Genomic DNA, 15,370 nt, shown 5'->3' with positions numbered 1-15,370 from the left:
CTGGTCTCCAACAGCTCTGTCCCCAACTTGTACTGGTACATGGGGTTGTTCTTGCCCAGATGCAGGACTCTACACTTGCTCTTGTTATATTTCATTAAATTTCTCCCCGCCCAACTCTCCAGCCTGTCTAGGTCCCTCTGAATGGCTGCGCAGCCTTCCGGTGTGTCAGCCACTCTTCCCAGTTTTGTGTCATCAGCAAACTTCCTGACAGTGCACTCTATTCCCTCATCCAAGTCATTAATGCATATATTGAATAGTACTGGTCCCAGTACCGACCCTTGAGGGACTCCGCTAGACACAGGCCTCCAACTGGACTCTGTCCCGTTGACCACCACTCTCTGGCTTCTTTCCTTCAGCCAGTTCACAATCCACCTCACTATCTGATCATCCAGACCACACTTCCTCAGTTTAGCTGCAAGGATGCTGTGGGAGACGGTGTCAGATGCTCTACTGAAATCGAGATAGACCACATCCACAGCTTTACCATCATCTGTCCACCGGGTTATGTCCTCATAAAAGGCTATCAAGTTGGTTAATCATGACTTCCCTTTGGTGAAGCCATGTTGAGTGCCCCTAATGATCCCCCTATCCTTGATGTGCCTAGAGACAGCACCAAGAACAAGTTGTTCCATCACCTTTCCGGGGATGGAGGTGAGGCTGACCGGTCTATAGTTACCCGGGTCCTCCTTCTTGCCCTTTTTTGCCCTCCTTCTTGCCCTCAGCACCCGTGGGTGTTCTTGAACTTGGAAGGGAGGTTTTTCTAGAGATTTGATTTGGTTTCCCCATCCCCACTTAATCCGCAGGTTCTTCACTTTGAAGCTGTTTTTCACTCACAACGTAAGAATAGCTGTACTAGAATTAGTGCAATAGCTCCGTAGCAATAGTGAGCAACAGGTATTGAGGGAAGGACTGTGGTGAAGTAAACTTTGTGACAGTGCGAACAACCTATAGTTTTGGGATTTGAGGACTCAGGCTTGCGTCCACATTTGTTTAATAATGATTCCTACTCCTGCCTTCCATTAATTTGCCTGTTTTTTGAAACCACCCATTTGTATTTTTGGTATCTGTAATATCCTGTAGTGAGCTCTGCATTTAGAAGATGAATGAGGCAGAGCCAAGAGTTCTGTGGATGATTGGTACAGGAACTCAGAATTTCTTAAATAACTGTCAGAGTGGAAACAGAAATCTGAGGCTGGTTTCTTGAGTTCATTTTGAACTGTGAGGCAATTTCCAAGACACTGCATTGGCTGCGTGATTGGAGAAAAAACACTTAAATTTTTCATTGCTTCAAGCATGCTGGCATATTTGCTAGGTATAGTTGAAGTGGATTGTTTTCCACCTTCTTTTACGCAGCTCTTTTTGTTCTGTGAACTCCAGGCTAGCATCTTACAAACTTGATAATATCTGCTCATAGCTGTGATACTACCGTTGTTCTTCTCAGATTTTGCCTGATGATCCAGATAAGAAACCCCAGGCGAAGCAGTTACAGACTCGTGCAGACTACCTCATTAAATTACTGAATAAAGACCTTGCAAGGAAGGAAGCACAAAGACTTGCTGGTGCAGTAAGTAAAATCTGGCATTCATTATTGAGCTAAAACAATACACTTATGGGCATGTCAGCTGATCCTTTTTCTTTTTTAGTTCTGCTTTTGTGTAGTATTACTCTGTCTTGCTAATCATATTACATGAGACTAACTCAAGAAATTAATTGTGAGTTTCATGTTGGTTTACTCTCTTACTATTTGTATGTATTCTCTGCTGTTACATTATGCTCTGTCTCCAGTCCTGAGAAAAGTGATGGTCATTAGTGGCAATAAATAAAATAAAATTAGCCCTCTATTTGATATAAAAAAAAAAAATCTTTTTTTGCAACTGTGGTGCAAAGATGCTTGTCAGTTGACATATTAAAGAGACCAATTTGTGTTCAGGGCAATTCAAAGAGGAGGAAAACAAGAACTAAGAAGAATAAGGTGATAAAGGCTGCAAAAATAAAAGAAGAAATAAAAAGTGATTCTTCACCACAACCCTCAGAAAAATCTGATGAAGATGATGATGAGGATAACAAGGTAAATATCTTTCATATGTTAAAGACATCTATTCAGTTCTTCCTATTAGTATCAATTTCTGTTTTATCTTCTACTTGACTTAATAAAATTGAAGCACCTGAACGTCATCCTTTTCCTGGGGCCACTACAGTTGATGTTGCATCAGTACAAGCACATGGAGGACTGCATCTATTTTAATTTAATTATAAGCCAGTAGCTGAGGAATTATGAGTAGTTTTCCAAATTATATTATAAAAAAAAAGTTGTGGTCTAGTTACAAGTGGCATTGCTCAGTTTCAGCAATTCAGTTTTGAATTCTTCAAAGACTTCAAGCATTGTGTCGGCTAGAAATGCAAACCTAATTTGACAATTATAAAATCAATGTTTCTGGCTAATGTGTTATTGCTAGTGATGGTGATTCTGCAGGTAAAGTTTTTTTATTCAGGCTCAGGAAAAAAACATCAAGCTGAATTAGAATCAGCAGCATGAATAAATGATATTTCAAGACTTGCATGTGAAAGCTGCTGTATATGGCATGGCATTCATTATCCAAAAAAGGCTATTTAACGGACTATTTAACCTTGTTGTGTTCTGTTACTTCTGATGTGTTCCTTTAGGCCTCTGCTTTCGTTGGGTCTTTTTATTTCTAACATTTATCACACAGCAGAAACTACTAGAGATAAAAATTCAGGTAAAGTTTAGGATCATATCACACCTAATTTTATAACTTTGAAAGTAGATGAAATAAATCAGTGCAAATCTAAATGTATCATTAAAATACTACTTGGTTTAAAATAAACTAAATTGTAGTGTCTTACATAACCATTTTAAACTGTTGCAAACCATTGTAATTGTCAACTCACTCTAGAGGGAAAAATACTTAAGCGATACATAGTTAAAACTCAGTCAGTCTCAGAAGAGCCTTTAAGACATGTCTATAAAAAATAGTCATTTTTAACTAAAGCGTTCCTGTATGTATTCAAATTGTACTATAAAGAAAAAAATTTAAAACTTTGAATGTAGACTGGCTTATGTTTATAGATACAATAATTTGTCTGGAATGTAAGACTAAGAACTGTAAGTGTTGTCACAGTTCCCACTAAATTAACATGGACAACTGAATCCTAAAACTAAGAAAACTAAGTGTTCAGACTACTTAAAAAATGAGTGTTAGACTTCATCTCCACTCAAAACAGAAGACACTGCCAGTCAGTTGATTGATTTGCTATGTTTTGGGAAAGTGCCTAGAATGCTGTCCCCTTTTGTACACTTAATAACAGATATTCATCACTTTAATACTTCTGGACACAGGCTAACAGTTGTACTTCTGAAAACTGGACTATATACACAGGTGGGCTTTAACCACTTAAATGGCTGGCTTTAGCTACTTAGTTGCCATACTGTGTGTGATATTTTAAAATTTATCTGTTTAACTGCTAGAATATTCAGGAAATTCTTGAAGTCATTGGATTTTTGCTGGGAAGTTTCCATAATAGCTAAATACTGAAGTCCAGGTTGGGCTGATTACTTGATACCTCATCTGAGTAACTTTTTCAGATTCATGTATTAGGTATTCTTTTATCTGTTTTTCTGCGATGGATTCTATATATGCCTCTCAAGGGAGTACTTCAAATCACTTCAAAGATGATAATGATTCTTGCACCTGTACATAATACTTTTGCTACTTATTATTGTATTTTTCTGTGTCTGAAAGGATTTGAGTTTACATCTCAAACCTTGTAAGTGAGGATTATAAAGACTAGTGGAGTGGTATTTTATTCACCTTCAAATAATTAAATGGGCCTCTATTAGACAATCTGTAATTAAAACCTTTTTTTTAAGCCTAGTAAAAAGAACACCTCTGGAAAAGAGAAAGTTGGGACTCTGTTACCTTTTCCTGTGAGTGTTTAATATGGGACTGGTAAAAAGTTACTGGGACAAAGCTAACTAGAACAAAGTTCTTCTAACATACGCCGTCACCTGAGTGTCCTGACCTACTTCCTTATAGTTTTTAGCTCTTCAAAGCCTAATTACCTTTAAGAGAGACAGAAGTTAAATGGACATAATTTCTCACTCCCACTACCCGTGCCAAATCAGTACTTGCTTTGTCACATCAAGGAAGTCTCTTATCTTTCTTTACTGAAGCTTTCAGTTCTATTTGATAGGTGTTAAATCCATGTCCAAAAAGAAAAAAAATGCACAGATAAAAAGTATGTTTTAATCTGATGGTTAGAAAAATTGTTTAGATAGGAACTCAGTTTGATGTGACATATATGCTTGCATATTGCAGGATGAGATTGTTTCATTGAAACATCCACATAAAAAAATTAAAGCAGAAAAAGAAAACGAAGAAAAGCCTGAGCCAGATATTGGTATAAAGAAGGAAGCTGAAGAAAAAAGAGAGACAAAAGAAAAGGAAAATAAGAGGGATTTGAAAAGGGAGAAAAAAGAAAAAGATGATAAGAAAGAATTAAAAGAAAAAGATATTAAAGAAAAGAGAGAAAACAAAGTAAAAGAATCCACACAGAAAGAAAAAGAAGTAAAGGAAGAGAAGGTAACTAGGTTTACTTATCTTATACAGCACTAGAAAAGGCTACGAGGTTTTTGTGAATGATTTTGAGATGAAAAGGTGTTTTGGATCTCATCAGTTGTCATTTCATTAAAGACTTTTACATCATTTGAAGTTTTATTTTTACTACCTGAAACCATGAGGACAGGCATATGAAATGGGAAATTACAACTTCAATGATATGTTTCTTTTTTGGACTGAGAGTACAAGTGTGTGCAATAAATTCTTTTATTCCTTTTCCATACCACAGAGAAAGTAAAATGTACTGTCATTGCATGCCAGCATAGTTTTTATTCTTATTATTGAAGAGAATACAGTAGTTACGAGGATTGTCATATATTATAGGATAATTCCAGAGCCAAAATAAAGTTTACTTAAATATTTTTATATCTTGTTCTTAGGTAAATGAAATCAAATCTGAAAATAAAGAAAAAAATAAAAAAATTCCATTTTTGGATACTCCAGTTCATATCACTGCAACTAGTGAACCAGTTCCTATATCAGAAGAATCTGAAGAACTGGATCAGAAAACTTTTAGCGTGGTAAGTCCCTTTTTGATAAATTAGTGTTTATACTTGACAACTTCTGATGTTTGTGATTCTGTTATTAGGCACAGTAACACAGGCAATCTTTTGCTACTAAAGTCTCAGATCAATTAATGTTATTGACACTATACTAAAGTAATTTTTGTCTTTGTTCCAGCAGTTTTACTTTGTAGTTTACTGTATTTATGCAGGATAGTAGGAAAAGTTATCAAGTGGTCTGTGTACTGAATAGATTTCGAATATAATCTGTAAAGATACATCCTCAATAGTAACTTGTGTATCCTGCTTCTTAGAGAGCAGACATGAATGAACTTCAATGCAATTGCTGGAGTCTCTGGCTTCACCTTATCATATATGCCTTTCTTCTCTGTAAGTTAACAAGAGAAATTAAGTTTCAGCACCTCCCTCCTGAAGTATTGCAGACTTAAATTAGTAGACACAGGAAGGAACAAATGCTAAAGCCCAATACCTTGCTGAAGTAATCTCTCTGACACCAAAAGAATTTTGTTTAATGACTACTTCTGACTAAGAACAGAATCAATAATAGAGGGGAAAAAAAGTATGTACACACAATTTATGTAAAGTTTTGTAGGTCGGCTGGGGCCTTTGGAAAAGTGTTAGCTTACTTTGAGCAGCTACTCTCCTGTGGGTGTTTCATTATTCAGATTTCAAGAGCTGGTTGTTTCTGCCAGCCAGGTTTATTGGGGCTGTTGTGGCTGCTGGCTGTGACACGCAAGTAAGATTCTCTATGTGTGGTTTTATTCTAAACATTCCAAGTAACTCTCCTGTGATTTCTAGGATGCGCCTTGAGTGATTCAGGTGGATATGTTTGTGTGGCTTAATGACAGAAAATCACTTATTTTTCTGATCACTTGTATACTTAAGCAGGGCACTCTGTAAGCAGTCTTTTAAAGGCTACTTTAAGCTGTGTCTAGTGCAATATGTAATGCAGCTGCTTAATTACATAGAGGCATGAGTTGGCAATGGAACAGCGTCCCAGATTTTTCTGAGTTGTCCCTAGATGGTAATGGTGATATTCCATTTCATTCCATTCCAAATATTTGTTTGGTTTTTCAAAAAACTTTTTTTTTCTTTTTTTCTTTTTTTTTTTTTTGTGGATCTGCAGACTTCCTTTTGTTCTTACTGGGAGTAATTTTAGGTTGGATCTGTGTATAGAACTACATTTTTTTTATTTTTGTCCATGGTTTTTGTTCTGGAATGTATGTTTATCATTATACCATGGTCAGATGCAGTCTAATTAGCATATTTAACTACACTTTCAAATGGAAATTACTACTGTCAGTTGTTCAGACTTAACTAATTTGGCTCTTTGTGACAAGGAGAATATGCATTTCTTCTGTTTACTATGCCGTCGTAGTTGGATGATATTCCTAAGCAAGTGTCTGTAATTTAAATCATGCTAACTGGTTTTATCTGGATTTATTCTTAAAACATTTGATTCAAAGTGTGAAAATTCAAGAGCGCACATATGACAGATAACTGTTGCCATCACTATTTTTACTAATCTAGGCATTCTCAAACTAGCTACTATAGGTACCACGAATTCTGCTGGTATCTGCATAGGACTGAGGTTTAAATACTCCTTAGAGAAGCAGAAGTTGATTCTCTGTTGAATGCCAGGTTTAAGTGTTGCAGAAAGTATATGTTTGAAATGTACTGAACACTCTCATATTTAATTTTGACATTGAGTTTGTATAGCTTTCAAGGTGCTAAAAAGTGTAAGTCTTGTCCTATATGCTTGTGCTGAAAAGTTATGATTGTAAAACCCAGTTGTAATGAGTTCTTTTCCTCCGAAAATCCCTTATATTAAGTTAGTGCTTTCTTAAATCCAACTTTTTCCGAAGGAAACCTGTAAACCTTTTCTAAGAGCTGTAAGCAAGTCTTGTGTTTCGTTCAGCTTGTAACAATACTGTCTTTGCCTGTATATATATATATATATCTCACAGTAAAGAGTGAGTCATGTTTTAGAACTCTTTTTTTTTTCCTTTGAATTAATACATTCCTTTTTTTTTTCCATTTTACAGTGCAAAGAAAGAATGAGGCCTGTCAAAGCAGCATTGAAACAGCTGGATCGACCAGAGAAGGGCCTTTCTGAAAGAGAGCAGCTGGAACATACTAGACAGTGTCTAATCAAAATTGGGGATCACATTACTGAATGTCTAAAGGAGTACACAAATCCTGAACAAATTAAACAGTGGAGAAAGTAAGTTATCGTCCTTAGTTTTTCTTGAAAAAGGAAAATCTAATAGCTTCTATTAAGCAGAATAGTTTTTAATTATTTGTCTCACTTCTTATTCTCCTGTTCTTGTATCTTTCTGCAGTTTTAAGTAGGAAGCTATAAAAAGAATATTATAGATGGTTCTGACTTTTAATGAATTGACTTTTTCATACTGCATAGCAATGCATTTTGTCCAGTAGGTGCAGTCATCTCACTTCTTACAACCAAAAGCGAACACTAGATAACTTGACTGGTTATACTCTGTTTAGTTGAGAAGCATTCTCACCTTTAAGGAAATGTTTTTTTCAACTTTGAGGTTTCTTTTTTTTTAATTCCTGCTAAAAATAGGCATTCTAAATTTGTGTTGAACTCTGTATGATCTTGAGTTGCAGAATTCTTTATTCTATTTACAATGTACTCTAAAAGTAAATTACATACTACATATTAACTATGACCTGATAAAAGTATTTATCATAACGTACTCATATTTATCATAATGTACTCAGATGTATTTCAAAATGAAAGAGAGTTTGCATCTTCATGACGTGACAATTTAAAAAAAATAAAGAAAAATTGTTGGTTTGAAAACTTCTTATATTTCATGTTAAGTTCTTAACGCAATTTAAAGTGCGCATTCCGATAAAGGTAACTCAATCTTTTATGGTTGAAAATAAATCCTACACTTCCATATAGAAGTTTGTTAAGTGTTTCATTTTCTTGAAGACGTCTGTTAGTGTAGAATGCTTCTGCTATTTTTACTTCCTTTACTTCAAAATATTAAGGTGATCTGAGATACAAAAACAAGATTCATGTCTTACATTTTGGTAAACGTTATATTTCTTTAAGTGGAAAATTGTAATAGAGCTATTGTTCATAATAATGCTACAATATTATATTTAGATTATTAAAATGTTTCAGCTATCTTTGATAAGAAGTGTAGTTAAGCTACTTAGATCATATACAGGTGTCATTACAGAATCACAGAATGTTAGGGACTGGAAGGGACCTCGAAAGATCATCTAGTCCAATCCCCCTGCTGGAGCAGGTTTACCTAGACCATATCACACAGGAACGCGTACAGGCAGGTTTTGAATGTCTCCAGAGAAGGAGACTCCACAACCTCTCTGGGCAGCCTGTTCCAGTGTTCGGTCACCCTCACCATAAAGAAGTTTTTCCTCATATTTATGTGGAACCTCCTGTGTTCCAGCTTGCACCCATTGCCCCTTGTCCTGTCAAGGGATGTCACTGAGAAGAGCCTGGCTCCATCCTCATGACACTTGCCCTTTACATGTTTATAAACATTAATGAGGTCACCCCTCAGTCTCCTCTTCTCCAAGCTAAAGAGACCCAGCTCCCTCAGCCTCTCCTCAGAAGGGAGATGTTCCACTCCCTTAATAATCTTCGTGGGTCTGCGCTGGACTCTCTCTAGCAGTTCCCTGTCCTTCTTGAACTGAGGGGCCCAGAACTGGACACAATATTCCAGATGCGGCCTCACCAGGGCAGAGTAGAGGGGGAGGAGAACCTCTCTTGACCTGCTAACCACACCCCTTCTAATACACCCCAGGATGCCATTGGCCTTCTTGGCCACAAGGGCACACTGCTGGCTCATGGTCATCCTGTTGTCCACTAGGACCCCCAGGTCCCTTTCCCCTACGCTGCTCTCCAAAAGGTCTGCCCCCAACTTGTACTGGTACATGGGGTTGTTCTTGCCCAGATGCAGGACTCTATACTTGCCCTTGTTATATTTCATTAAGTTTCTCCCCGCCCAACTCCAGCCTGTCTAGGTCCCTCTGAATGGCTGCGCAGCCTTCCGTTGTGTCAGCCACTCCTCCCAGTTTGGTGTCATCAGCGAACTTGCTGACAGTGCACTCTATTCCCTCATCCAAGTCATTAATGCATATATTGAATAGTACTGGTCCCAGTACCGACCCTTGAGGGACTTCGCTAGACACAGGCCTCCAACTGGACTCTGTCCCGTTGACCACCACTCTCTGGCTTCTTTCCTTCAGCCAGTTCACAATCCACCTCACTACCCGATCATCCAGACCACACTTCCCCAGTTTAGCTGTGAGGATGCTGTGGGAGACCGTGTCAGGCGCTTTACTGAAATCAAGATAGACCACATCCACAGCTTTACCATCATCTGTCCACCGGGTTACGTCCTCATAAAAGGCTATCAAGTTGGTTAAGCATGACTTCCCCTTGGTGAAGCCATGTTGAGTGCCCCTAATGATCCCCCTATCCTTGGTGAGACTAGGGACAGCACCAAGAACAAGTTGTTCCATCACCTTTCCGGGGATGGAGGTGAGGCTGACCGGTCTATAGTTACCCGGGTCCTCCTTCTTGCCCTTTTTGAAGACTGGAGTGACATTCGCTTTCCTCCAGTCCTCAGGCACCTCTCCTGTTGCCCACGACTTAGCAAAGATGATGGAGAGTGGCCTAGCAATGACTTCCGCCAGCTCCCTCAGCACCCGCGGGTGCATCCCATCAGGGCCCATGGATTTATGGACGTCCAGGTTGCTTAATTGGTCCCTGACCCAGCCCTCATCAACCAAGACAGATTCCTCCTCTATCCTGACTTCTTCTGGGGCCTCAGGGGTCCGGGGCTCCTCAGGACAGCCTCCAGCAGTATAGACAGAGGCAAAGAAGGCATTCAGTAACTCCGCCTTCTTTTTATCCTCTGTCTCCAGGGCCCCCACCTCATTCATCAGTGGGCCTACATTGCCTCTAGTGTTGGTTTTACCTGCAATGTATTTGAAGAAGCCCTTTCTGTTGCCCTTGACCTTTCTTGCAAGGTTTAATTCCAAGGAGGCCTTAGCTTTCCTAGTTGCCTCCCTACATCCTCTGACAACAGACTTATATTCCTCCCAAGTGGCCAGCTCCTCCCATGATCTGTACACCCTCTTCTTCCACTTGAGTTTGCCCAGCAGTTCCCTGTTGAACCATGCAGGTCTCCTGGTACCCTTCCTTGACTAACTACCTGCTCGATGCTCTGATCTTTAGGCACCCCATTGACTGATTGTCTACTTCTTCAAACCTCTAGACCAAAATTATAATGTTTAAATAATCACAGTGAAGGAGCAGACTGTTGCTTCCTGAGCCTTCATGCTTCAGATACTTCTGAACACTAATATTCTGTAGTCTCTTCTAAGCATTCCACCTGTAAGTTTGACTAACAGAATTCTACACTTTAGATCCATTACCTGTGATCATAGACACAAATGTTTTCTTCAGGGTTTTGGCATCTTGACAGCAAAAGACTTGATTTGTTCTTCTTTTATTCCTTCAAGCACAGATTAGGCACAAATATATTGTCATGCCACTTCCATGCTCTTCCACAGTTCTCATTTGGTTTCAAAAGCTTTGACCAGGCTTTGGAATTCTGTGGAAAAAAATCTCTCACTGATATTTTCATGAAATAAGGCTTGTAGGTCAAACGTCTTACACTGTAAGAGATTGCAAGGTTTTTTTACTTACTTTACTTAAATTTTTATTGAGTGGTAGATACTCAAAATCCAAACAAACTTTCAGAAGACATACATAAGCTGATACATACGTTTTTAAGCAGTTTTTCAAATCATTCTATTAACATAATTGTTGTCAGTACTACGTTCCATGCACTGTGCACTCTGAAGTACTTTTACAAAGTGACAAATTGTTAAAGGAATTAATCTTTCAAGTGTTTGAAATGCAGCTAGGTAACATTTGCTGCGCAGCTAGGCAATACTGGGTAAATTTTGTAATGTTTCTGGTTTACTGAAGTACTGTTCAGATAATTTCAGTTAAATCCACGTTCTGTTGCATAATACAAGAAAAACAAATGTACAGAAGAATTATAACTTCTCTTTTCTTCTTCCTCAGAAATTTGTGGATTTTTGTCTCTAAGTTTACAGAATTTGATGCCAGAAAGCTGCACAAACTGTATAAACATGCAATCAAAAAACGCCAAGAGTCTCAGGTAATGTTTGCAGACCCTTTGTAAATACACAAATATATATTTTAAGTATTATGACTCTCCTACTAGGTTTAAAGGATTATAAGGAACACAGAAATACACTTCAGGTAGCATTTGAGTTTTTAGTGAAGTAGTCTCTTAAAAGTTAGGATATTTCTTTAATGAATTCAGATGAACTTTGGGATTTAGCATTGAGTTTCTGTACTTGTCTCTTTTAGCAACACAATGACCAGAACATTAGCAGCAATGTGAATACACATGTAATTAGAAACCCAGGTAAGAAACCTTAAGTATATTCTTGTGTAAGATACCTTGGTTTTCATGTTTATTTCATTTCACATGTCTCCTAGATCTGTCTCCCACACTGCTAAGTATCATAGAGACAGGCTGATTAGCAAAACATTACTAGTTTGCTGATGAAATCCAGCTGAGTGCAGACTGAAGATGGTAATTACTGGTTTTAGCAGCAAGTTTTTTTAAAAAAATTGCAGAAACATTTTTTGTGTTTAATTTTGGGAAGGGAGAGAGGCATACTCAGAACCTGTAAACTTCTTGGAAATTCTGTGCCTATTTGTAGCTGTTGTAATACTCCTACTGTGTAAGACAGCAAGTTATTCCTTGAAGTCACAGTTTGTAATTAGTTATGTGGACTGTCTTTTATTGTTGACAATAACTCTGATTTTTCTGTGCTCCCACACCTGCCTTCTTGTAATACTTGCTTTTATCTTGTGTTATGTAACACTTTGAGTATATTTTCATGGAGTTAAAATCAACATATTGTATTTTAGGAATACCAGTGAAACTCTTTCGTTAACAAGGTGTACCTTTAAAACTCTTATTCATGCTAACGCCATCCCTTCTCAGAGAGTTGCTACCATTCTGTCTGAAATCGCTGTACTAAAGGCACCTCTACTCACTGCTCATTTGGACCACGCTTAGCTTCACAGACTGAATGAAGAGGTTTAAAGGTTCAGTTTCTGAGTCCTACACATCTACATTCTAGCTTGCTTCCCTCTTGTGAGGTTCCTTTCCGCTTGCTTGCATTAGTGTATTTGTCTTTCAACTGTTTAGATCTTGTTTCTGTCAAATTATAATGTCACTTTCATACTGCTTTACATCTGACAGGTAGAAGTGCTGTTTGAATTAGGTGAAGAAAAGACTTTAGGAGACTTCCTTTTAACCTCTGCTTTATTAAACAGATGTGGAAAGATTGAAGGAGAATACAAACCATGATGACAGTAGCAGGGACAGTTACTCTTCTGATAGACATTTTTCACAATACCACGATCATCATAAAGACAGGCATCAGGGAGATGCTTACAAGAAAAATGACTCTAGGAAAAGGCCCTATTCAGCCTTCAGCAACGGAAAAGATCACAGAGACTGGGATCACTACAAACAAGACAGCAGGTGAGTTTCTTCAGCAATTTTAAACTCTGCTTAGAATTCCCTTCCTGTTTTTGTAGTCAGCTTGTAGCAACCACCAAAACATCTTTTTTTCAGTAATGCAAAATTGTAAAGATGATATCTAATGCAGTTCTGTTGATTTGACATAATTGTGGCTCTTAATGTGTGTTCAGTAACACTAATAACAAATACTTTCTATTTTTTAGATACTACAGTGATAGTAAACATAGAAAGTTAGATGACTACAGGAGCAGAGACCACAGGTCAAACCTGGAAGGAAGTTTAAAAGACAGCCGGGCTCATTCAGATCACCGTTCCCATTCAGACCACAGGATACATTCAGATCACCGTTCCACTTCAGAGTACAGCCATCATAAATCTTCTAGAGATTATAGGTACCACTCAGACTGGCAAATGGACCACAGAGCTTCAGGTAGTGGCCCAAGGTCACCATTAGATCAGAGGTCTCCTTATGGTTCAAGGTCTCCCCTAGGACACAGATCTCCATTTGAACACTCATCAGATCACAAAAGTACGCCTGAACATACATGGAGTAGCCGGAAAACATAACAACGACTGACATTCTGGACCTTCTTTTAGCCATATACAGTAAACTAACACAATAATTGCCTTACATGACTTGAAAGATACAGACTGGATATTCTGTCAGTAGCAGTATTGTTACTTATTTCCAGGATGCAAGGTCTATTATCCCAATAGAAGAAAAATATTTTTGTATTTAAAATTTATGCTGCACTGTGCTGCAAATGTTGTGGCACTCTTTTTTAAGAAATGGAAGATGTTTACTTTTACAGGGACCTCAACACTGCCCCTTTCAGACTGGATCTTACTATATAACTCTTACGTCAGAGTGGTTTTAGGCTGAACATGTTTTAAATTATGTTTGTAAATGAACTTTTAAACACTGACCTGTGCTCATATTTCAGGAAGGAATGAGGAGTTTATTTTCTTTTGTTTCTTAGTAAAGAACTCTCAAGGACTTTGATCACTTTCCAAAGCTACTTGTTTACATTGTACACTGCGACCACCTTGCCGCTTTACATCACAAGCTTGGATATTTAAATTCTGTACCTATAACTGTAAAATAGCCAGGATTTCTCCTGTTTGTGATCAGTTATAATGCCTTTTTACAAAACAAACAGAAAAAATAATAAAAACAAAACACCAACAAATGGCTGTAAATTATTGTAAATTAATTAAATGAGCTTTTTTCCCTCTCAGGCTTTTTCTGACTGTTCCTTTCCTCACCAGCTCAGGCCTTCTTGTCACAAGTATGAAACAAAATCAGTGTACTTACATGTTTTAATAAAATATCTTCGTGGAATCACTGTGCAGAATGTAAAAATGGGGAAAGGGAACATTTTATTCCATTTAGTGCTCCTTTTTTATTGGATACTTTAGATGCAGTGTTTTGGTTTTGAGGGGGTTTTTTCCTATTAAGCTGTCAGTCTTGTGATTGTAATGAAATGGTAAGAAATATCCAGCTAAACTGTGCTCTGGAAAGTTTTTCAGGTGCATTGGCTTTAAAGAAGGAGTGTTAAATATCTGAACACTTCAGAATCCAAATCAGCCAAAATTTAATGTAAATCCATTTGTATTCCCTCTTCAACATGGGCAATAATGTTAAATGTGCTATGCAGCAGTTAATATTTTAGAAGATTTGAATTACTTTATTGACAGAATTGTTAGAACGCACACTGATTGTACATAGAAAACTTCTGACAAATTAAATTTAAAACTAAAAGGATATGTGGGCTCTTGTAGTTTTCTGCTGCGTTTTTCTCTAGAGTGTTACTTTTTCTCAGGTTTACCTATAAAAACATTAAATTTTAGTACTTAAGAGTTTAATACGCAATGTGATAATTAGGGAAGATACCTAGCCTGGCATCACGTGGTTGGAGCTGTTATCTGTTGCTCTGATTTTTCTCTGCTCTTGCTATGTTGAGCATTTTTTCCAATTAAACAGGTTTTTCCCCATTTTGATTTTCAGTGCAGATGTCCTGATGTCTTGAGCGGCACTCTTAACTGCTTCTGGTTTCTGAGAGCCTTTCACTATTATCAGGAACAGGACTTCCAAAGGATTCAAGCACCAACCACAAAAGGATGGCAGTTCCTGCAGAAACAAGATGCTCTCAGAAAAGGAGTGTGCACCAGCTGCCCTTTGAGACATAGACAGCACAGCGACCTAGAGCACTGACTCCCTTGGCTGAATACCTTTGATGCCTGTCTTCCTTCTTTTTGGAGCTCGATAGGCTTGTTTTGTCATCAACAAATGGATCTTGTCACCTCCACAGCCCTTACTGTTTAGCTGCAGGTTTCCCACTTAAAGTGTAAAATCCCAGTGAAGTACTCTTGCAGTGATGTATTTTAAGGAGCTGTCTCAACCTCCAGTGTTACACTTAGCGTTGTGTTCAGTGACAACAGCTTTTTTTGGTAGGAAATTACCTTACTATTACTTGGGAAGGTGGGCAAGGCTGAAGACACTGTAGAGCATCCCGATACAGCTTTTCTTCCTGCAAGTTTCTCCACGCTCAAGTTTTATTTGAACAGCAAATTAATTAAATCATAGCTTCTTTTTGCGTACTAT

At 37.9% G+C, this 15,370-nt stretch overlaps 1 protein-coding gene across 3 annotated transcripts in view; it reads left to right on the top strand.

Annotated features, from left to right (window-relative positions):
• Nucleotides 1–14,485, top strand: part of CHD1 (chromodomain helicase DNA binding protein 1) — a 72,155-nt gene extending 57,670 nt beyond the window's left edge. For 2 of the 3 annotated variants that reach the window (XM_068422275.1, XM_068422274.1), the window contains exons 29-37: nt 1,442–1,564; nt 1,931–2,068; nt 4,338–4,601; nt 5,018–5,158; nt 7,207–7,385; nt 11,262–11,358; nt 11,574–11,631; nt 12,555–12,765; nt 12,969–14,485. In XM_068422275.1, the coding sequence (XP_068278376.1) occupies nt 1,442–1,564; nt 1,931–2,068; nt 4,338–4,601; nt 5,018–5,158; nt 7,207–7,385; nt 11,262–11,358; nt 11,574–11,631; nt 12,555–12,765; nt 12,969–13,332 (1,575 nt within the window). In that variant the 3' untranslated portion in view covers nt 13,333–14,485. The remainder of the gene's footprint in view (nt 1–1,441; nt 1,565–1,930; nt 2,069–4,337; nt 4,602–5,017; nt 5,159–7,206; nt 7,386–11,261; nt 11,359–11,573; nt 11,632–12,554; nt 12,766–12,968) is intronic. The other variant, XM_068422277.1, reaches the window with a different exon arrangement.
• The last annotated feature ends 885 nt before the right edge of the window (nt 14,486–15,370 follow it).

Source organism: Nyctibius grandis, chromosome Z, assembly GCF_013368605.1.
Source record: "Nyctibius grandis isolate bNycGra1 chromosome Z, bNycGra1.pri, whole genome shotgun sequence".
NCBI lineage: Eukaryota > Metazoa > Chordata > Aves > Nyctibiiformes > Nyctibiidae > Nyctibius > Nyctibius grandis.
The sequence above is the reverse complement of the archived record's forward strand: the minus strand, read 5'-3'. Positions and strand labels throughout refer to the sequence as shown.